Source organism: Chelonoidis abingdonii, chromosome 11 (assembly GCF_003597395.2).
Source record: "Chelonoidis abingdonii isolate Lonesome George chromosome 11, CheloAbing_2.0, whole genome shotgun sequence".
Taxonomy (NCBI): domain Eukaryota; kingdom Metazoa; phylum Chordata; order Testudines; family Testudinidae; genus Chelonoidis; species Chelonoidis abingdonii.
In genome coordinates this window covers 1,064,383-1,087,292 of record NC_133779.1, presented here as the reverse complement: position 1 = coordinate 1,087,292, position 22,910 = coordinate 1,064,383, and the positions used below count along the sequence as shown (strand labels likewise).

Below are 22,910 nucleotides of genomic sequence, written 5' to 3'. Positions count from 1 at the left end.
AGCCAGGGCAGCTTTGATGCACCAAGGGCAGCGGGCGCTTTCCGTGCCCCAGTGCAAAGTCCCTTCATAGTCACCAGAGAGACACGCCCGGCTGCCCATGGCAGAAACCAAAGCCCCACCGGATGGGCACCTCACTGCGTTACACGCCCGTCTGCCCGTAGCAGGAACTGGAGCCCTACCGGACGGGAACCTCGCTGGGTTACACGCCAGGCCCCTGGGTTACGTGCCTGGCCGCCCATGGCAGGAACCAGAGCCCCACCTGACGGGCACCTCGCTGGGTTACACACCATGCCCCTGGGTTACGTGCCCAGTCACCTGTGGCAGGAACCGGAGTCCCACCAGATGGGCATCTCGCTGGGTTACGCACCAGACCCCTGAGTTGCGTGCCCAGGCGCCTGTGGCAGGAACCGGAGCCCACTGGACTGGCACCTCGCTGGGTTACAAGCCAGGCCCCTCCAGGCCGGGAGAGGCGGAGCCCCTAGTCAGACTGGGACACTGCTCCAGGGGTCTCACAGCACTAGGGCACAGGCAGCGGGAGCAGACACAGGGGATGTGAGCTCACGGCTGAGGAGGACCAGGGCCAGAGAAGGGGGGCTTCCCTAAAACCTGCGGGGGTCGGGGGGGGGGCTGCGGCCGAGGCTCCGGGCTGGGACACGGGAGACACGGCCACTCATGCCACTCACCTGTGGGAAGTCCTGGCATCTCCTTGGCCTCAGTGTCCCCTCCTGTCACGTGGGGAGCATGAGCCTTGGGCGGCTCAGACCCTGCAGGGCAGGGACAGGCTCTGGGACCGAGTCTGTGCAGCGCCTGGCACGACGGGGCCCCCCGGTCCGTGCGGTGCCCGGCGCTACGCCCCCCAGCAGAGCTGGGTCCCAGCGGGGAGCGCCAGGGGGGCCCCAGGGGCGGGGGAAGCCGCTTCCTGCTGCCCCGCCCGCCGCCGGCCAGGCGCCTTCCCCAGCCCAATTAGCACCTCGTTAGCCCGGCCCGGCCCCTGGCCAGCTGCTCTGCAGCCTTTAACCCTTCGCTCAGCGCCGGGCCTGCCCCCCGGGCGCGACCCACCTTCTCCCGGGGGCCAGGAGGATGGGGTAGGAACCTGTAGTGCCAGGCGCTGCCCCGACCCCGACCGAGATCAGGGCCCCTTCGGGCCGGGCACTGCCCAGACCCCGGCAGAGATCAGGGCCCCGTCGGGCCGGGCGCTGCCCAGACCCCGGCAGAGATCAGGGCCCCCTCGGGCCGGGCGCTGCCCAGACCCCGGCTGAGATCAGGGCCCCGTCGGGCCGGGCGCTGCCCAGACCCCGGCCAAGATTGGGCCCATCGCGCCAGGTGCTGCACACACTCACTGTAAGCTCTTTGGGAGCAGGACCAGCTCACACCCATAGAATTATGATGGTTTATTTTCCCCTGCGAACGTACATGGCAGAAGTTTTGTTTGCAAATGGCCAATGGCTGCGGGTGCTGGGAGCGCCGGGTGTCACCCCCAGGACAGAGGGGACTGAGGCCCAGCGAATGGAGGGGCTGATTTTCCAGAGAGACTGGCTCCCAGTGGGTGCTGAGCGCTGCCCACGCTGCCCCAAAGTGACTCAGCCACAGTCACCCAGGGAGCTGGGAACAGACCCCCGTCTCCAGTGCCCCAGCTCTAGCACCCACCCATCTCCAGCAAACACCTGACTTCGGCGTATGGGTGCGGGCGGGACAGAGGTAACTGGCATCTGGGTTTGCAGAAAGGAACTGCTCCCAACCGAGCTGCCAGGGCAGAGCCCCCTGGAGCTATTGCTGGAAGGGCAGCAGGTATGGCCCTGCTCAGGGAGCCCCGGGCAGCCAGCTCCGCTGCTCCGGGAAGTGGATGGGTGACAATCATTTCTGGAGCGTTTGTCATTTCCTGCTGGGCTGCTGCTTCCTGGTCACGGAAGGTGCCACTTTGAGTGTATTGAACAGCCGGGCGCTGGGCTCAGACCCCAGCTCCGTCACATGCTGTCGGTCGGGGTCTGGGCAGCGCGACAGGGACCTGATCTCAGTTGGGGTCTGGGTGGCGCCTGGTACGGGGGGGCCCTGATCTCAGCTGGGGTCTGGGTAGTGCCTGGTATGATGGGGCCCCGATCTCAGGTGGTGTCTGGCACGAAGGGGCCTCGATCTCAGCTGGGATCTGGGTAGTGCCTGGTACGAAGGGGCCCCGATCTCAGGTGGCGTCTGGGTGGTGCCCGGCATGAGGGGGCCCTGATCTCAGCTGGCGTCTGGGTGGTGCCCGGCACGAGGGGGCCCTGATCTCAGCTGGGGTCAGGATAGTGCCTGGCGCGGGGGGCCCCTGATGATGGGTAAAGCTTGTTTGCCATGTGGGGAAGTCTCTGCTGATTTTCTTTCTCCATGCCCCCCCCGCCCCTCCCCCAGTCTGACACACTCCTGCTGCCCGGGCACAACCTGCCCTCTAGCGGGAGGAAGCAGGCGCTGGGAACGTTTCTTCCCAAGCACCCGCCTCTCCGCTCACCCTGACCGAATAGCTGGACCCAGGAGGGGCCAAGCGGGCGGCTCTGTGGCACCTGCAGCTGCCCAGGATGGGACTTTGGCAATAAGGATCTAGGCAGGGGCCCAGCAGTTGAACTCCCAGGCAAATGATGGACCCCCGGGGAGTGGGGAGGGCAGGAAAGCTGCCCCCAGCTCCAGGCCCTCGCGCCTCGGACTGTCCTGTGCTCCACACCAGGGCAAAACCCAGTGAAGCGGCCGCGGCCCTGGCCCCAACCACGGCACTCAGTGCAGAGGGCCGGCAGGCCAGGCCCCACCTGCTCAGCGTCAGGGAGCAGAGTTCAGGGCTGGCGGCAAAATCTGCCCGGCTTTGCCTGGGAACAGCAGTCGCGGGTGAACTCTGCCCTACAGCCGGGGCCAGGCAGCCAGATCCAGCCTCCTTCCCCTTGCTGCCGGCCATGGGCAAAGTCCCAGCTGCTGGTAACTCCCGAGCAGCGCGGGCACGTGGGCATCCCCGGGGAGCGGCAGCCGCCCCTGTTCACAGCCAGAGGGGGCCCAGACTCTAATCCTGGCTCAGGCCACGGCGCCCCTGGAAACAAACGGAGATGGGCCCATGGCCTGAGCCACCGCCCTGGGGTGCGCCAGGCCCGGGAAGCCCATGGAGGGGCCCGGGGACTGACCCCAACCCAGCCCACTGCACATTGCAGAGCTGTGGCCAGAGCCCAAATGAAGCAACTGCTACCCCATGGGGCGCAAGGGGGCCTGAGGGAGCCCAGGGATGCTGACAAGACCCCCCCGTTCTGAGCTAGCCCCTCCCTCTGAGGCCCCCAAAGGGCTATGCAGCCAGCAGGGGTGGGAGGCAGGACGCTGGGTTTGAAGCACCGGGCAGGGGTGTGACCAGAGTGGGGACGTCCCAGCACCCTGGAAGGGAAGAGTCATCGCCCGCTGGGCCCAGAGGCGGCCATGACTGCTGGCAGTTACACAGAGAGTCAGGGGCCAAGACAGGAAGAGAACCCAGGCATTCGGGCTCCCAGTCCCGCCCTCGCTCTAACCACCAGGCCCCACTTCCCTCCCAGAGCCAGGGATAGAACCCAGGAGTCCTGGCTCCCAGCCCCCCCACCCTCTAACCACTGGACCCCACTCCCCTCCCAGACCCAGGGACAGAACCCAGGAGTCCTGGCTCCCAGCCCCCCCTGCTCTAACCACTAGCCCCCACACCCCTCCCGGAGCCAGGGATGGAACCCAGGAGTCCTGCTGTTACAGTCAAGCACTGATGGGCTCAGCTGAATGGGTTCCAAACAAGGCTCTTTATCTCCATTGTGACTGGTCCCAGCCATCTAACCTCCCCCGCAAGCCGTGAGGGTTCCCCTGGAACCAGAACCAGCTTCACAGGGGCAAGCAGGGGCACCGGACGTGTGCCGGGCGGGTGGGCTCCGGGCCAGGGGCGAGTGGGTTCACCGGGTGCCTGCCAGGTGGTTGGGCTCCGGGCCGGGCAGATGAGCTCCGGTCCAGGCCTGAGCGGGTGCACAGGGCACGTGCCGGGTGGGTGGGCTCCAGGCCGGGCCCAAGCGGGTGCACCGGGTGCGTGGACTCCGGTCCAGGCCCACTCCTGGGTGCACCGGACACGTGCCGGGTAGGTGGGCTCCAGGCGAACAGGGGCACTGGGCACATGGGCTCTGGTCCAGGCCCGAGCGGGTGCACCAGGCGTGTGCTGGGCGCATGGGCTCCAGGCCAGGCCCAAGCAGGGGCACATGCCGGGCACGTGGGCTCCAGGCCAGGCCCAAGCAGGGGCACCGGGCGCATGCCGGGTGCGTGGGCTCCGTTCCAGGCCCGAACAGGAGCACCATGCGTGTGCTGGGCAGCCCACAGGTAAGTGACCCAGGGAACAGCCCCAAGGTCAGAGGAGCGGACGAGACGCAGCCAGCTGGGACTCGAGGCTGGCGCGGCAGGCGGCGGGAAGGGCTTGTGGGGGAAGGAGGCAGCGAGAGCAGGGTGCAGAGCCAGGGCTCTTATTTTCCTTTCAAAGCAGTTCGGCTTTTGGGAGCTTCCAACACTTTCCCCGTCGCTCAGACAATAAGTTACTTCCAAACCGTTCGGAGCCCAACCTGGGACCCGCCCCGGGCCCAGAAATGGCTTTTTACCCTCCCGCCTCCACGGCTCATCTAACTGGGCTGGGGGGGCTGGGGGTGAGACAGGGGCAGGGCAGTGGGGAGGGGCTCACTGAACACGTTGCCATTCTCAGCTCTTGCTCTTGGGCCGGGGGCTACGGTGGCTTTAAGGCCCCTTTGCGCTTCCCGTATTCTGAGCCCTGGTGTCAGTCAGAGCAACCTCAGGGCTGCTCTAACTGATGCTTCTCCCCCTATGGGCCCCAGGGGGCTGAGAAAAGCCACAGCACAGTGCGCTCCAGCCACACCCCCGATCCACTCCCCACATCAGAGGCTGGGAGCAGGGCCATTACACCAGCTCCGCACTGACCAGGGAGGCCCCTACGCACAGGAATCCTCGGGGGCCAATGCCACCCCAGGGCAGGGCAGAGGGTCCCGAGCCTGGCTGAGAATTCAGGCCGAGGCACAGAGGACCAGATCTGCAGCAGGTATCAGCTGGCTCCACTGACAGCTGGGGATCGGGCCCCATATAAATTAGAGAAGGGGTATTTAATACTGTCATCCTCCCTCTGCCCCCCCCTCAGAGCGCGTGTCCCCCCACGAGCACGTCCATCAGGTAGTCCAGGTCGCTCATGTCCAGCCGGTCTTCGGCGCCGGCGAGCGCCTTGCTGTCCGAGTCCTCCGCACTGGAGAAAGCCTTGAAGCCGGAGAGGCTGGTGGGCGACCACAGGTCGCAGTCGTACATGGAGGTGTCGATGTCCTCAAAGATGTCCTCCAGGCCGTCCTCCAGCAGGTAGCTGGCCGAGCTGAGCAGCTCCAAGGGGCCCAAGCAAGGGGCTGAGGTCCTAGCCGGTTCCTGCCTGGCTCCAGACGCGCCGGCCAATGGCTGCTCCTCTTCGGGCCGGGTGGGGCTCAGCACCTCCACCTGACCCAGGTCCTCCAGGATGGTGGAGATGGAGGAGTCCATGCTGGAGAGGAGGAGATCGTCCCCCTGGCTGTCGGAGGGTGGCTGCCGGCAGGGCTCCAGGCCACTGTCCCTCAAGTCTGAGACAGGGGCAGGAGAATCCACCACGGACAGGGCCTCGGGGCTGTCTGGGGCCATCGGCCCCCCAGCCTCCCGCTGCATCTGGTCCTGCATCCGGCGCAGGGTGTTGGCCACCAGCACCAAGTGCCGCAGGTTGGGTTCCACATGCCGCAGGCTCTGGTGCAGCTTCACCATGGAGATGTTGAACAAGGAGCTGGCCGGGGCAGCGCCGGGGTCTCGGGGCTCCAGATCGCCGCCCTCCATCTCCCCGTGTGGGCGCTTCACGCCTTTGGCCAGCATGGGTCTGCAACAGAGATGGGAGCAGTGAGTCCCACCAGCCCACGGCCTCGAGCACGGCCAGCCCCAAGGCTCTGGGAGGGGAATGGTTAGAGCAGGGAGGCTTGGAGCCAGGACTCCTGGGTTCTCTCCCAGCTCTAGCAGGGGAGTGGGGTCTGGTGGTTAGAGCAGGGGGGGCTGGGATCCAGGACTCCTGGGTTCTTTCCCCAGCTCTGGCAGGAAGTGGGGTCTGGTGGGCAGGGGCAGGGAGCCAGGACCCCTTGATCCTACTCCCAAGTGTTGTTATTCAGTCCCAGAGGATACAAGACCAGGCAGCTGGGGGGGGACCTCCATGAGCAGGGGAATAGCTCCCTGGAGCCATTGGGCTGCCCCAGTCGGGGGAGGGTGTTTAACTCCTCCCAGCCCACTCTCGCCCCTCTGAGACCGGCTCTCTGTCCTGCCCGGATCTGGGCGCCTGCTGCCACTCACCCCCCATGGGCTGGGCACGGCTGCCCGCACCAGGCTCGCGCAGGTCTGTCTTCCCCCTGGGAGCCCCACGGCACAGACCAGGAGCTGAGGCCCAGAGACGCTGGCCCAAGGCTGCAGAGAGTCTCTGGCAAAGCAGGGGATCTGAACTCAGGTCCGCCAAGCCCCGGCCGCTGCCCCACGGCTAACCCCCAGCATAGCCAGGCCTCAGGGACGAGGCTGACTGGTGACCCCATTTCAGTTTATGCCAAGCTACGCAGGGGGGGCTGGGACCCAGGACTCCTGGGTTCTAGCCCAGCTCTGCCACGGCTGCCCTTGGGCACAAGCCCTACCCCCTTTCGGTGCCTCAGTTTCCCCCATCACCCCGGGATAGCAGCACCGAGGGACTCACCTGTGCTGTTGTCAGCAAGGTGCAGTCCTTGCCAGAAGAGGCCTGTGTCTGACAGCCCCAGTCCCCTCCGGGCAGCAAAAACCTGCTCCCTACAGCGGAAAGGGGGGGCACCCCTCTCCCACAGACCGACACCCTCCCTCTGGAGCTCTCTTCCCAGGCAGCAGGGGAGGAGATGGGATCCGGCTCAGCCTCCCCCAGTTGAGGCCTCCCTGCGGTTCCTCCCCCTGCCGGAGCTGCCAAGGCTGGAAAGCTCCAGAGAAGGGCGTGGGGGGAGAGACACCAGGCCGCACTGGCCTTGAGGGAGGGGGCGTCAGTCAATAGGGAACTCTACAGCCTGGGGGAGGGGGTCTATTCTGACCTATAGAGCCTGCCCTTCCTAAAGGAGGGGTGTTTGTTCAGTTCCCGTGCGTCAGCATTGTATAGGGGACATGGTTGTACAGATTTTAGCACTGGGCTATATGGTTCCTGGAAGGAGTCTGGGGTGCCCACACCCTCCAGAGCACAGAGCCCACGCGGGGCGAGGATCTGCACTTCCGGCTCCCCCTGGCCAAAGCTCGGGGGGGCGCGATAGCTCAGTGGTTTGAGCAGTGGCCTGCTAAACCCAGTGCTGAGAGTTCAATCCTTGAGGGGGCCATTTAGGAAACGGGTAAAAATCTGTCTGGGGTTTGGTCCTGCTTTGAGCAGGGGGTTGGACCAGATACCTCCTGAGCTCCCTTCCAACCCTGAACTTCTACGATTCTATGACACAAGGAGTGGGGGGGTTCCTGACACTGCCTGCCCCAGGCCTATGGGATGCAGCAGAGCTGCTGTGCCAGAGACGCCCCCGTGCGTGTCACAGAGATGACACAACATGACTAACACGATGGTGTGCGGATGACAGATGAATCACAGCCCATGGTTTCCAGGCACCTGCCTCCTAAGGGCTCGATATGAACCAAGCTGCCGGGCACAAGCTGGGACCTGAGGAACCGTTCAAACCAGTGAGCAGATCAGTGGGCTGGTTCCACTCCCAGCTTTGCCCCAGGTTCCTTAAGCACACCCCCTCCCTGCTCTGTGCCTCACTTTCCCCTCTCAGCCTTGCCTACCCAGGCAGGGGCTGTGCAGCACCTGGTGTGAGGGGGGCCCCACAGCCTGCTTGGAGCCCTCAGGTGCCACCCTAATATAAATTATTAGTAATCATGGACGTCACTGGTGTTCGGAGCAGTGCCCCCTTCTCCAAGGCCCAGAAATGCCCAAAGAACTAACCATCAATGACCTGATACAGTATATGTGTATACAGGGCCGTGATTTCCTAGGGGCTGCTACCGCCATACACACCTAATTACAGCTACACAAAGTACTTTACAGAGGAGGTGAGTATCACATCCTCTCTATTGTAGAGATGGGGAAACTGAGGCACGGAGCACCACAACGTGCCCAAGGTCACCCAGCAGGCCAGAGAGAGCCAGGGCTAGAACCCAGGTCTCTGGGCTTTACTCCTGGGCCCAAAGGTTCGTTTGCCAACGGGGCGATCTTCTTTCCTAGGTAGGTTGTCCCCCCCCGCAGGCAGAATGGGCGCTAGACATCCCCAATGGCGGAGCCCCCCGGCACCCCTCTCACGCACCAGAGGGACCCCCCGTACCCCACTAACCCGGGCACGGCCCCGCTGCACTGGGGGGCCGCCTGCTGCCTGCCCCGTGGCGGGGGTCCCCAGTGCTCGGTGCATGGCATGGGGGGGCTGCCCCTGCTCGTGCCTCGCCCCGGGGGGGGCCCTGTTGCTGGCGGGGGCAGCCCCACGCGGCGGGCGGAGCAGCGGCGGGTGAGTCACGCAGCAGCCGGAGCCTCCTTCCTCGCCCGGCCCGGGTGACTCACCGGGCTCCGACTCCCGGCCCCGGGCTCACCCCGCGCCGCATCCCGGGCAGCGCGAGCCCCGCCGCCGGACCCCTCCAGACCCTCATTTACATACCCGGCTCCTCAGGGCCCAATCAGCGGGGTTTGGAACGCGGCGCGCAGCCAATCAGCAGCCGGCATCTCCCCCACTCCGGCTCCGAAACCGACTCGGCCACCGGGAACTGATACATCTGCCCGGCCGCGCCAGGCCCCGCCCCTCGATTGTCCGGGGGAGGGAGGAGCAGTGCGCCAGCCAATAGCGGGGCTCGGCCGCACGCCTTATCTGCATACAGTGGGCGACGGACCGAATCAACACAGCTGGAGGGAGGGGCGGGGTGAAAAGAAATACCAAGAGGGCCTGCCCCACTGCCATCTGATTGGCCAGGGCCAAGCGGCTCATCTGCATACAGAGAGCGGACGTGAGCAATTCAAGCGAGAGGCGGGGCGGGCGGTTTGAGTGGCAGACGCCGCCGGGGGCAGGGTGGGATGAGTTTGTCGGGGCTCAGCCCGCAGCAGCCGGGGGCACCGGGGCGGGGGGGAGACTCTGGGCACGCCCCGCCCCCTCCTCTCCCCTAGCACAGCCCAGCCCCCTTAGTGCAGCCAGCATTGCTCCAGCCAGCCAGGGGCCCATCTACCCCGGGAGCCTGCCGCCCCCCAGAGCAGAGCTGGGGCTCCACGCAGGACGGGTCCAGCCCCTCCAACCCCCTGCAAAGCACAGCAAGGGTGGGCCCCGCCGAGCCGCACAGGGTGCTGCACGCGAGGGGCAGGGGGTCCGGGCAGCTCCCCCGTCACAGTGTCCCCGGGCGATGCTCTGGAACTGCTCCCCGCCAAGCCAGGCAGGGCTTTGGGGAGCCTCCTCTCCCTTGGAGCAGACTTGTTCAGGGCAAGAGGCTCACATGTCTTCACCTCCTGGGTCTCTCCTTGGAGCATTCAGCATCCTCTGCCCCTCCGTGCGCTTCCCACAGCGAGTCCGCCCCAGCGGGGTCCTGGGGGCCTTGGGGGGCGACAGGGTCCTTCACCCCCACTTTGCAGTCAGACGTGACTCTCTAGGGCAGCAATGCAGAGTTTTAGTCGCTGGATAGGGACAGGGTCTAAAACAGAGTCTATGTAAGGGTACCGCGAGCCGGCCCCTTAGCTGGCGTTCCATTCTGCACGCCGCTGCATTGATCCATGACGCCCCCAATGGTCTGCCCTCACTCACACATCCTTCCCCTTGCCAGCTCCAATGAACTGACCCCCTCCAGCCCCTCCTCTCCTGCTCAGCTGTCTTTCCAGGCCAGTGAGGTCACCTGATCTCTTTGTCTCCAACACCTTTAGCTTCCCCTCTGGCAGGGGGAAGGCCCTGGAGCATTAGTTGCCAGGAGACAGTAGTGTCGGCGCCATTTATGCACACTGGAGACTTAAGAAATGCAGAGGGGAAACTGAGGCACCCACACAGTATTCAGAGAAAACATTAAGAACAGCCCCACTTCATCACACCCTGTCCCCAGCAGAGCACAGCGGGGATGGGCCCTGCCGAGCCACACAGGGTGCTGCACGCGAGGGGCAGGGGGGCCAGGCAGCCCCCCCCAGCAGAGCACAGCGGGGGTGGCCCCGCTAAGCCGCACAGGGAGCCCCATGCGAGGGGCAGGGGGGCCGGGCAGCCTCCCCCAGCAGAGCACAGTGGGGGTGACCCCCGCTGAGCTGCACAGGGAACCCCATGCGAGGGGCAGGGGGGCTGGGCAGCCCCCCCTAGCAGAGCACAGCGGGGGTGGGCCCCACCGAGCTGCACAGGGTGCTGCACGCGAGGGGGGGGGGCAGGCAGCCGCAGAGCATAAGGCTTCATGTGATTTAGAGAAAAGTGAAAGAACAGTCTGGGGCTGAGAAGCGAAAGCGAAAGGGCTGGTGTTGCCCTGTGACTGCACAAGGGCCAGGCCTGAGCTGAGCTGGGGCAGGTCTCCAGCTGCTTTCTCTGGGGCCCAGCTTGCACCGCTCTCAGCATTACACACCAGGCCCACGCCTCTGCCTGAACCGCCTTCAGCCTTTTACAACCATCGCCCCTCTGAGCTGTGTCGCATCAGCCTGCAGCTGCCAGGCCAGAGCCCCGGCTTGCCCCCCTCCACCACACCTCGCCCCCAGGGCCTCGAAAGCATCTCTCTCACCCCCAGAACTCAGGCCAAGGAAAGGTCTCCCCTGTCCCATCTCAACCCTCTGGTATCTCCAGAGCAGATGAGGCCCCCGGCTGCTTGCACCACTGTACACCTAGGAGCACGCAGGGCCCATGGATTAGATGGGGGAGGACGGGGAGGGGGACAGAAGCACAGAGACTTGCCCAGGCACCCGGCGCTGTGCCTAGAACCCCGCTTTCCCCGTACCCTGCCCACTGGCCCCATTCACTTGGCCCTGCTGCGTCTGGAACCCGGGAGCAGCTGCGTGGGCGGCCGGGTGTTTTGGGCGGGTGAGACTGACACCTCGAGGAAAGGCTGCTCAGACAGCAGGCTCCCCCGCAGGCCAGGCCACCGGGGTGGGGAGTGGAAGCAGGTACATTGAGAGGAGCCCTGAGCCCAGGTGCAAGGAGAAATGCACTTCCAGGGAGCCCAGCTCCCCCCTGCTACCTGAAGGGATTCCTAGGCAGCCATTGTCACCTTTTCAAATGCCCCAGTCAGCCCATGCTTGCCTGAGCTCTGGCAGAGAAAGGATGAGACACAACCCCCAAGCTACCCCGCCATGTCCGACTGCTCAGCCCGCAGGGAAAACCTGCCCCCCTCCAAAGGTGAGCGTGGGAGCTTCAATTCAGATCTCCGCTGGCCACTCAAAGCCATGGTCTCGCCAGACACTGCTTTGATGGGTCATTATAAACCACTGCAACCTACTAACCCTCCCTTGGCCTGTGACTGCAGAGGGGTTAATTACCCACCTCATTTCAAGGGGTTTCTTGCAAGGTGCTAACCCTCTTGGTGAGCAATGGATGGAGCAGTGAGACTTGTCCGGGCTGCAGCAGCTGGAACGCCCGTCTCTTCCATCACCCGCACTGGTCCCACCAAACAGCTCACTTCCCCCCCAGTCGATCTCCGTTGGTTTTTATAACCACGATCAGACCCAAGGCCAGATCCCACCAGCTCCCCCCGCTCCCAGCAGAGCAGGGACCTTCAGGGTTAACTCACCAAACTGCTGGTCTAACATGAACAGCGATGTGGGTATTGGACCGCGTGCCAAGGGCGCTGGCAGCCCGGCTCCGGCTCAGAGGCAAGGCAGGGCTGGCACACAAGTTGCTCTTTACTTTAGCTGAGCGAGAGTTCGTCTGCCTGAATGTTCTGTCCCCAGACAGGCTGTTCCCAGGTGCTCCCTGGACGTGCAGTTATTGTGTTTGCATTGGCCAGCTGCAACAGAGAGAACTTCTCGCTCTGCCCAGTGATAGCTTCCAGCTGCCGGCAAAGCAGCCACGGGGCTGGCAAAGGCAAAGACCAGCTCTTAGGAGCCAGCCGTTTCCTACTAGCTTCGAGATGGGCAAAATCTGAATTTGGAAGAAAGTCCCACAAATTGGGCAGTTTCTTCCCTCGTCTTTTCACTCCGCGTCTCACGGACAAGTCCTGGCTGTGGCCAGCGCTACTAGTTTGTGTGCAAATGTGAGGAAGGGAGGCCTACGGATTCGCTTATCACTTGGCTTCCTACATGGGACTCGGCCAGTAGGAGATCGAGCAGGGATCAAAAGGCAAGAAGGGAATTCTGCTTTGGCCAGAAAGCGTAGGGCGGCTGTTTATTTAAAGGAGCTGGTTAGTCCAGGCCCGTCAAGGGGGTGGAGAGCACCAGGGGTTACACTGGGATATAGAGCCTTTCACTTCTAGCTCACTTGTTTTGTATGCCGAAGTCTGATCTGCAAAATATCGAGCAGAGAATCCCGCCCAACCATTCCTACCTGCAGCCCTCAGATCAACCTTCCTAGAGATTTCAGTGAGGAGAATTAAAAGGAGCCTTTTCCCCAGTCTAACCCCTGGTGACACCCTGCAGCTCCCGGCAGACACTCCTGTGGGATCGGCGCACTGGAAAGAAGAAAGCTCCCTTGTCCCAACTGGGAATGTTCTTAATGTTTGCTCTGAATATTGTGTTGGTGCCTCAGTGTCCCCTCTGCAGTTCTTAAGTATCTAGGTGGTGGGATAAGGGTGTGTGATTGCTGCAGAGCAAAGGGCCAGTGCACCTAAATGCCTGACACTCTGTCTCCTAGCAACTGATGGCCTGGGCCCCTTCTCTTGCAGGTGCCAGTGAAGGTGTGTTGTGACAAAGAGAATCAGGTGACCTGTTGGTCCCGGGAAGAAGGTGGTCTCCACTGAGCGAGAGGAGCGGCGGAGGGGGTTGTTGTCTGGAGCTGGCTGAGGGCAGACGTGGGGGTCTGGCTCACTGCCCCCAAATGGACCGGCCGAGGGGTCTGGTTCGCTGTATCTACAAGCTCTGTTCTAGACCCTGTTCCTGTCATCGAATAACCTCTGTTTTGCTGGCTGAAGAGTCACGTGTGACTGCAAGTGGGGGTGCAGAACCCTGTGGTTCCCCATGGACCCTGCCTGGGTGGGCTCGTGTGGGAAGCACACGGAGGGGCAGAGGATGCTGAATGCTCCAAGGAGAGACCCGGGAGGTGAAGACGTGTGAGCTTCTTGCCCTGAACAATCGCTCCAAGGAGAGGAGGCTCCCAAAGTTCTGACTGGCTTAGTGGGGAGCAGTCCAGAGCATCACCCGGTGACTCCGTGACAACTGGTGGCAGCGGGGGAGATACTGCACCCGTGGATGGCGCTTCTGCAGTAAGTGACTGGGGAGCCAGTAAAACAAGGGGGTATAATGAGACAGGCGTGCTGAGGCTAAGAGAGGACGGTTTCAGGGGCAGTTAACCTCTGGGAGTGTGTGACCAGCGAGAAGGACTGTTGGATAACAGGTCCCCTGAGGACTGCATGTGAGCATCTCAGGGGCGGAGGAGCTTGCCACTCGACCTGGGAGAGAGAAGGATTTTGCCAGTAGCCAGGGTTCCCCTGAGCAGGAGCAGTCCCAGGGGCAGAGGAGTCTGCAGCTCGCCCTGGAAAGAGGTGGTGATCACGAGAAGGGCTGGCACACAGGGGTTCTTCCTGGAAACATGGGGGAGCCAAGAGCAACAGGCCGTGAGTCCAGAGCCACTTGGGAACGGTGAAGTTATGCCTATCACAGCTCCTTAAGAGGCTTGTGATCCTGTGCACAAGAGAGAGTTACGCATGGGGAAGTCACCAAGCACAGTTAATCGTGCAGTTGGCGGCGAGGAGGACGCTCTGGGGAGCGATTTCCTGACGCAGATGGGGCTACAAGAGGATTGGAGTCAGCTGGGCAGCAGCCAGGCACTCCTGGAGCTGGTCCCACGCAGACAAGGATCTTTCAACGATTGGTTCCCCATCAGGGATCGGAGACGGGATGGGATTGGAGGCAGAGGACCTGAGATAGCGAGAGGAACCATGAGAGAAGAGCAAGAGGCTGAGGAAAAAGCTGCAGGGAAGCGCAGCAGAGCCTACGGACTGGTGATGGTGGAGGGGAGAGACATAGGGGGCTGCCCACAGGGTCAGTGGGAAACACGCCTGCAGGGGGCAGAGCCCTGGCAGAGAGAACTGTGGTGGTGCAGCCGCAGATGCTGAGGGGCTGTGGGACCTGGTGAAGGTCCCCGGGGTGAAGCCCTCGCCGGCTATTCCTGGGTGCCCTGTGCGGGGTAGACCCAGAGGGGTCGGGCTGGCTGGTAGTTGGGTTCTCCAGGATATCGGCTGGGAGTGCCCTGTTGGGGGGTGACTGTGTTCTTTGGGACAGATCCAGGCCCTGCTGCCTGTAAAACTGCCGAGGGTTTGAAATTCAAATCCAGGAACCAATTGGGCTGGGATGGAAATGGTCAGTTGAAAATGGCAAAATAACGCGGCTGGCAAGGGGGAGGGGTGCGGGCTCAGGATTACCTGCCTACCTGTAACCAGCCCCCTGAGACTGAGGGGGAGGGAGAGATGCTCCCCGCCCCCCTGCAACACCGGAGAGGGGGGCTCACGCGTGGCTCTGATTCCTGGACGAGCAAGAGAGCTCGCTGCCTGCCCCACTGGGACAGCCAGGGCGCGCGAGGCACGGGGGACCTGAAGACTCCAGGCTGAGTGGGGGGACACCCAGTCAAGGCAGGTCAAGTGCAACCCAGGTTTGCCTGCGCCAGACGTGCTGGCTGGCGGAAAATGATACACAGAGGGAGCGGAGCTACCAGGGACAGGGCTCGGGAGGCTGTGACCCCAGGCCGAGCCAGTGAGAGGGCAGGTCACTCCCGCCCCGGAGCACTGATCCCGATCCACGACATGACGGAGTCAGAAGCTGCAGGAGAGATCCCTGCCTTGGAGAAGCTGAGGGAACTTGTGGCCACAAGTGCTGCAAACCCCCTTGCGGAAAGGCTGCAGGGAAGAGTCTGCGGGACGAAGGGTCCTTAGGAGTGGGGAAATGGGCTTCCCTAGGGGAAGCAGAACTGGGGGGAATCGGGAGGCAGCTGGTGGTGCCCAGGAATTCCACAGGGTTCTCCCTCTCGAGCTGCCTAGCGATGGAGGGAGTGAGGGACCCCTGGACCTGAAGGGGAGGATTGGAGGAGAAGGGAAAGAGCCACCTGGTGGATCTCTTCCCTGAGGTGGCGGACCAATCTCCCATCAGGTTGCTTCCCCATTCAGAGTCACTGGGAAAGCAACCCAGATCCTGGAGAGAGGGTCAGACATGCTGGCATTTAGATGATCCAGCCGTTTTACAGCCCATGGGCCTCATCCGTGGCTGATCCTCCAGGGAGACAGGATATTCTGTTTTATGGGGGCTATCGAGCTCTAAAGAAGCCATCACAGTGGTCCGATGCCAACCCCATGCCTAGGCCTGGGAGATTCTAGCAAGCAGAGGGGGATGGAGACTTGGCCCATGGCAGCACTGATAAATGCTCATCTTTAGCCAGACCTGGGAGAAACAGGATATCCCAGGGGAAATTGGTGATGGGCTGCCTCCAAGAGGTGGGGACTGGTGACGTGTGTAAAAAGCTGTGGAAAGATAAGATGGGGATGGCAGAGGTGTTGTTTCTGACCACAAGGTGGGGAAGTGGCTGCCCAAGCCAGAGGCTGGCAAAGCCAATGGGGCTCATTAACCAAGAGAGCCCGAACGCAGCCCAGAGTGCATGGGAGAAAGCCCTGCCAGTTTAAACCCCAGGGGTACGGGGCAAAAGGGTTCAAGCTGCAATAACCTTCCCACTGCGGCTGCCGAGTGCCATCAAGCACACTCAAGCAAGAGAGGCGCGAACTGGAAGGGCCTGGTGTAACTCACCCCAAGGAATGGGAGAGATCTGGGCAATCCATGGAACGTGGTGGGTTGACTTCCCCAGGTCACTGGCTGGAGTGAACCTGGCTCAGTTTCGATCTCGAAGGGGGGAGAGATGTGACCAACTGGGACTGTTCTTATGTTTTGCTTGAACACTGTGTTGGAGCCCTCCAGTGTCCCTAGGCAGTTTTAATGTATCTAGGTGGTGGGATCCGGGTTGTTGATTTGCCTGCAGCAGAGCAAAGGGCCAGTGCACCTAATGCCGGGACTACTCTGTCTCCTAGCAACTGATGGCCTGGGCCCTCCTCTGCAAAGGTGCCAACTGAAGGTGTTGGAGACAAAGGGATCAGGTGGACCTCCTGGCCCAGGAAAGGGCTGAGCACGCAGCAAGAGGAGGGCTGGAGGGATGGTGGTTTAGTCTGGAGCTTGCTGGGATAGGAGTGAGGCAGAACCTAGGGGTCTGGCTCCACTGCCTCCCCGAATGGACCCAGCCGAGAGGGTCGTGGTCGCTATGTATCTACAAGCTCTGTTAACCCTGTTCCTGTCATCGATATAACCTCTGTTTGCTGGCTAAGAGTCACGCTTAAACTGCAAAGTAGGGGGTGCACGAACCCTGTGGGCTTCCCCAGGACCCCGCCTGGGTGGCTCTGCTGTGGGAAGCACCACGGGAGGGGCAGAGGACTGCTGAATGCTCCAAGGAGAGACCCAGGAGGTGAAGACGTGTGAGCTTCTTGCCCTGAACAAGTCTGCTCCAAGGGAGAGGAGGTTCTCCAAAGCCCTGACTGGCTTAGTGGGAGAAGTTCCAGAGCATCCGCTCCGGCGCACTCCGTGACAGTCCTGGAGGCCAATACTTTTATCACAAAGTGAAGTAAGTCAAGTAACACCGGCATCGCAAGTTTTCACAGCGCAGTTTGTTTTCAACATGTGCCATGGTCTGAGCACCTAGCTACAGTTCTTCAATCACGTTTTAACAAGACGGTGCAATCAGTGCAAGAGACTTGAGTTTAAAACTCACAATTCAGGTAGAGCAACTCTGCACGGAGGGGCAGAGGATGCTGAATGCTCCAAGGAGAGACCCAGGAGGTGAAGACGTGTGAGCTTCTTGCCCTGAACAAGTCTGCTCCAAGGGAGAGGAGGCTCTCCAAAGCCCTGACTGGCTTAGTGGGGAGAAGTTCCAGAGCATCGCCCGGGCACTCCGTGACAGTCCCTGGAGCCAATACTTTTATTCACAAAGTGAAGTAAGTCAAGTAACCCGGCATCGCAAGTTTCACCAGCGCAGTTTGTTTCAACATGTGCCATGTGTCTGAGCAGCCAGCTACAGTTCATTCAATCACGTTTAACAAGACAGGTGCAATCAGTGCAAGAGACTTGAGTTTAAACTCACAATTCAGGTAGAGCAACTCTACATAACAGTTCAATTATACAGATCTGCATAAGGAGCATTTGCTCTAGAGTTTCTCAGCAGTTTCAGGGCACTTGCCACACGTGGGTGATTTAACACTGATATCTGAATCCTTTATACCCAGATTACAGCATGATTTGAGCTTGTCAGGTATGAAAAACTGCAATTACTTGCAAGGTGCAAACTACAGATTGAAACATGCGCACACACAATGCTGTAAGATAAATTAAGCTCATTACTTAACCATGGATTTAGTTAAAGGTCACGTAATTTCAGTTAAGAAGAAAAGCTACTAGATCTCCTTGTGCATCCACTTCTCCACACCGAGCCCTGCTCCACACTCGGGCCGAATGCGATGTAAACAGGAGTTTTGCCCGAGCCTGCAGGGCCATTGCTAACGCAGCTGGAGATTGCAATGGCCTGGCTGCAGCTCTCTGTACAGCCCACGTATTCTGGGAGAAGGTGCCTGCTTTTTGTTCTGTTACCATCAGGCACCAACAGGACGGAGTGCGTCTGCTGCCTTTAGCTTATAATAATCCTAACGCTGAACAGGTGCAGTTCTACCGTGACTCCCCAGCCCTGGCCGAGCAGCATACCAAGGTGGGCATCTCTTCACACACACGGCAACCGCCCCCCCCCCCCCCCCCGGGAATGCTCTATCTTCCAAGGCACGTACACCTGGCACAAATCTCACATTTCTGTGTATTCTCATGAAACGTCAACACCCACCAGGTCTTCGGGTCTCTTAAGGCCAGATTCCCGGGAGCAGGCCGCCCAGAGGATTCAGGGACCCTGGGGCAGAGTGGGGGGGCTGCAGTGCTTGTACTCACCCGGCGGCGGTCTGGGTCTTTGCCGGCATTTCGGCGGCGGGGGGCCCTTCAGTCGCTCCGCGTCTTTGGCAGCACTGAAGGGCCCCCCACTGCTGAAACGCCACCAAAGACTTGGACTGCCACCAGGCCAGGGCTCACAGGGCCCCTACAGGGCCCAGACCTTGGGGCAAATTGCCCCACTTGCCCCCCCCGTGGGCAGCCCTGCCCGAGAGTGCAGCACCCCTAGGATCAGCCCAGACCTGCCGAACACCTGAGCACTTGGCAGCTCCCAGGGAAGATGGCTGAAACCAGGAGGGGGCTGAGCATGTCTGAAAGTCAGACTCAAGGGCTAGTCTCTTGTGCACAGCAGGTGTGATCTTCCATGCTGTGACTAATGAGATGACAGGACTCTGGGCAAACACAGGGAGGCTGGACCTCTCAATCATTCCCAGCCACCACCCCCCAGTTTACACCCCCGAGGAGTTTGTAACAGGAAGGGCCATGTTACAACAGGATGGGTTTCCTGGAGCAACCCAGGCAAAGATCTCAGGGGTATAGGACCAGAGCGACCCACGGAAACATTCTAGGCTTCCAGAAGAGAACTGAAACCACAACTTGGAGCAGTGACTTGCGTGTGCCCAACCTGAGACCCTGTAAAGGGACCTAATTAGAGACTGGGTGAGTCTCAGCCCTCTCTGGTGTTTCAGCATTGGCCCTGGAACACAATGATCGCGCCTGCCTTGCTTGGCCCAGAGGCCTAAGAAGAAACCATTAAAAATACAACGGCTTCTTAAGAAGTTTTGCAGTTCTCCACAGACAGCGTCCATGCCTGGATTGGCCGAAGGCAGATCACGGAAGCTCCCACTGCGAGAGAAAACAGGTCCGTCGCTATTTTAAAAAACAGGCCCGTCGCTGCCAACGATTGGGTCTGAAACACTGACAAGACTTCGAACAAGAGTCTGCTGCAAAGAGCATGGAGCTCGGTGGCGCTCAGGAAGATATTCAAAACAGACCCAAGGATATAGACTTTTACTGACTAGGGTGCATATAAAACAACGTGGCTGCATGTTGTGCATCACATATTGCGGCCAACAAACTGCACGGGAAGCATCAGAAGAGGAATCCAGGGAATGGCCCCCCAGTCCCAGCTGTTTGCCGGCTTGCTGCCTGAACCCAGCGAGACCGGTAGCCGGATGCATGAGCAAAAACCAAGCAGTGGTCTCCGGGCAGCCAAACGTGGCTCCTTCTGGCCTCAGACAGGTGCCCGTGGGCCGAGGGGATGCTGTAGGCCAGCAGCGAGGGCTCTCCGGAGATCAGCTTCTGTCACTCTGACAGTGTGAGTCTGCCCAGGACTAATCCCGGGCAGTGCTCCTGCAGCCTCGTGGCAGGAGAGGGGTCGCACTGCAGCCCTACTGAGAGTCGGTAAAAGACAACGTCCTGCTAACGCCCCTTACTCGGAGAGACTCCAGAGAGAATCCCAGCCCCACAGAGGTAAAGGGATAAATTCTATCACCCAAATACGCCCCAAGGCTACTTCAGCGAGAGCAGCCTGTGGCTGGAGGTAGCAAAGCTGGCTCCCAAAGCTGACACCGTACCAGGATGTAGACTCAGCCAGCAAAGCAAGAGGCAAGTTGCTACGTGCAGGGTCCGTGAGTTACAGGCCGGCCGACGAGAACCATTTTTCTGGGCGTGAAGCAAGACAGAGGCTGCCCGGGCATTTCATGGAGGAAAACAGCCAATGACCTGAGATGCAGCTGGCCGGTTCGTAGCCTTCTCTCTCGACACTAGCGTTATGGCATTAAAACACAAGCCAAATCCGTCTTCATGGAAGCCACAATGCCAATTTCCACCTCCAGCAGGAGCTTTCTGCGCCATCCGGAGAAAGGAGGAGGCAATGGCACAGGTAGCTCGGCAGCAGTGGATGGGAACAGGCGCAAGTCGGGGCCGATCGGCTGCGGTACGTAGGAGTTTTCAACTCGTGCCAGCAGAAGGACCCAATCCTGCAGCGCCAGAGAAGTAACCAACTATCCCCATCGCCTGTGACGATCAAGGGCCCGGCTTCGGCAGGGAACCTAAGCGGCCTGTGTCTGGACTCGGAGGATGGGCAGGAGAAGTGCGGCAGTAGGAGTCCATGACTATCTCCATCAGGTGCTCAAGGTAATGCCACTCTCTCCCTGCCGTGTTGCAGGGCACTGCTGGGTCACCACTGTCCTGGGAGGGCTGCCGGCTGCTGGGCGCTTCTGCCCTGAAGCTCTTGAAGCCCAAAGTGTCGATGTCAGAAAACAGATCGTCCCTGGCCAGGTCACTCAGATAGCCGGAGTCCAGGATCTCAAAGCTCCCGAAGGAGGAATCGGCGGGTTTAGCAAACTCAGCGCTGGCCAGCAGCAGCTCAACCTGCTTCCCCCAAGGCAGTTTCCAGGCTCAGGTTTGCTGTGGTGTCTGCCGGCGAACCCTGGTGAAGCTCGTCAGCCACACAGTGGCTGCCTGTTGTCTCCAGCCTGTGGCTCGCTCCAGCATCTGGCTGCTGCTGGCTCTGGGACAAGCTAGCTTCTTCCACAGCAGGTCTGGGGTCTGCAAGCGAGTCCTGCAGGCCACCGGGATCCTGGGCCAGCTCCAGCTCCTCCAGGATGGCAGGGACGGCAGAGGCTGCAGAAAAGGTGAACTCTGCTGTCCCCGCGTCACCTGGGTCTTTCGGAGGCTGGCTCTCTGCCTTGAACTGGGATGTCACTTCCCAGGCCAGAGATGGGGGGGTAACTTCTGGCTGGACAGGAGGTGGATGCGTAACGGCTGGGGGATTCAGGCCAGGAAGGAGGCTCTTTTCCAGGCACATCTCTTCCCGGATTCAATGGAGGGTGTTGCAGATCAGCATGTGGCGGTGTAGGTTAGGCCTTTTCTCCACACATTCCTTCCTGAATTTATCCACCATGGTGTAGAAGAGACACCGGCGCAGCTGCGCAGACAGCTCGGGGTCCTGAGGAGCCACCGCATCGCTTGAGACATCCTCCCTCACCGAGAGTTTGCGCTTCTCTCCTGCAGGCATCGCTCCCTGCAACGAAGAGGTGTGGGGGGTGTGAGTTAGAAAAACGGCAGCAGCGTCTTTTTACAAACCATCTCAGACACCACCACCGCAAAAATCCGGCAGAAGCCTTTATCAGCTGGCCGAATGCTCAAAGTCACTAGCCACAAGAGATGCTACAGGGCGCCTGCTTATTTCAGTCAAGTCTGTTCCTCCGATTGACTCTTCGTCTCTGCAACAGAGCATATTACTTCTACACACCTGGGCCGGGGATCCCTGCGCTGCAGCCACCCAAGAGACACCGGATGCTTAATGGCATGCGGAAACGGTGTCAAGCGAGGCCGGGACATTGAGAAAAGTCACGGCTCCATCCGGACCAACCAGGGCGAGGGTAAGGCAGAAACGCAGCAGGTGGAGTTTTAGCCTCAGACCACGTCTACACTACAAAGTGGACTTACGCTGGCGTCCAGCCGCCAGTCAGTCCATTGCGGGTGTACGTCTACACGCAGCTCCCACCGCCGGCGCGTGCAGCCTCACCCGGAGCGCTGCAGGGGGAGCTCCTGAGAGCTAGGAACAGTCGACGTAAGTGACACGACATCTACACTGACCCCGTGTTGACCTCATGGCGTGGGCCATGACTTCGCGCTGCGTGGGGAGTGGAGTTGTTAAGGGGTGCAGCGGCCTGGTCGGCCGGCTCACTCACGCCCCCGGCAGAAGGGAGCTCTCTCTCCCTGCAGTTAATCCACCTCGAGAGGCGGCTCGAGATCGACTGTCAATCTAGCAGTGTCTACACTGGGACATGGGCTGAGTCTCTCTGGGGGATGACGTTTTTACACCCCCCCACGAAGTAGCAATGTCTACATCGGTTCTGGCTGCAGGCCAGACCACAGACGTCGCCAGTGGTGCAAACCCAGGGGTTTAAATTGCGCTCAGTGAGTTTCACTGAGAGAACCTGATTAGGGGAAAGACCCATTTCTTAAGCCTTGTGTACACTGATGAGATTTGCAGGCCTGGCAGAGCCTTCCAGTCAGCGCCGGGACAGGTTAGACCAGCGAGAACTTTCCACCCCAGCAAAAGGGCTTGGCCAGGGTCACGGCACCCCCACAAGGGCTCTCGCCCCCACAGCAAAAAGACCCAAACCGAACGCAAGCGGGAAGCAGCCCGGTCCCCCTCCCCCCCCCGAGCACCACCCAGCTGGAACGTGACCCGCTCAGTCAGACCTCCCAGCGGCCTGGGCGACTCCAGCAGGAAGGGGCAGCCTTGGCCGCCAGCGCTGCTGAAGGGGAGAAGCAGACGCTGTTTGCCTCCAGAGCCAGCGTCCAAACGCCCATCACTGAATTCAGCCCAGGGTGGCAAAGGTCGCTCCTGATCCGCAGGGGATCTAGGCGCTTCCTTCGCGGCTTCGGCTCCAGACAAACTTGGCAAGTGCCAACGGGAGACGCCAGCCATTTGGAGCCAGCAATCCCGGCTTCTCCCTGGCCCAGAAACGTTCCCATTATTGGGCAGTGCCCCCCCTCCCCTGAGGATTCACACACTGGGCCAAGAGCGTTTCCCTGGGGTCCCAGGCTGATGGCCGGCTTGCCCCATCTCCTGGCCCATGTGGGATGCAGGCTTCAGCCCAGCAACTGGCACCCTGCCCCAGACATTATAAACCCTGAGTCACGCCTGATATCCCACCCCCGCAACCTTCCACCCCACCGCCCCTCCCTGACTCCTAGCCCCCTCCAAAGCTCCCCCCACCCCTGCAATCTTCCACCCCACCGCCCCTCCTCCCACCCTGACACC

The 22,910-nt window shown here is 61.1% G+C and overlaps 2 protein-coding genes and 1 pseudogene across 2 annotated transcripts in view; all 3 read right to left on the bottom strand.

The window, feature by feature from the left end:
* LOC116819215 (cdc42 effector protein 2-like) overlaps positions 1 to 22,910 on the bottom strand; it is a 280,118-nt gene that overhangs the window by 19,079 nt on the left and 238,129 nt on the right. The gene's annotated exons all lie outside the window — the stretch shown is intronic.
* SERTAD1 (SERTA domain containing 1) lies at positions 4,446 to 8,822 on the bottom strand. The gene is made up of 2 exons (XM_032795622.2): positions 8,685 to 8,822; positions 4,446 to 5,890 (listed from the first exon to the last, which is right to left on the bottom strand). The coding sequence occupies exon 2, from the start codon at positions 5,884 to 5,886 to the stop codon at positions 5,143 to 5,145; it is 744 nt and encodes a 247-aa protein (XP_032651513.1). The 5' UTR covers positions 5,887 to 5,890; positions 8,685 to 8,822; the 3' UTR covers positions 4,446 to 5,142.
* On the bottom strand, positions 18,833 to 21,761 carry LOC116833835 (uncharacterized; annotated as a pseudogene).

Excerpts from the sequence above, each read along its gene's own strand:
- SERTAD1 (XM_032795622.2), bottom strand. The coding sequence starts at position 5,886 with ATGCTGGCCAAAGGCGTGAAGCGCCCACACGGGGAGATGGAGGGCGGC.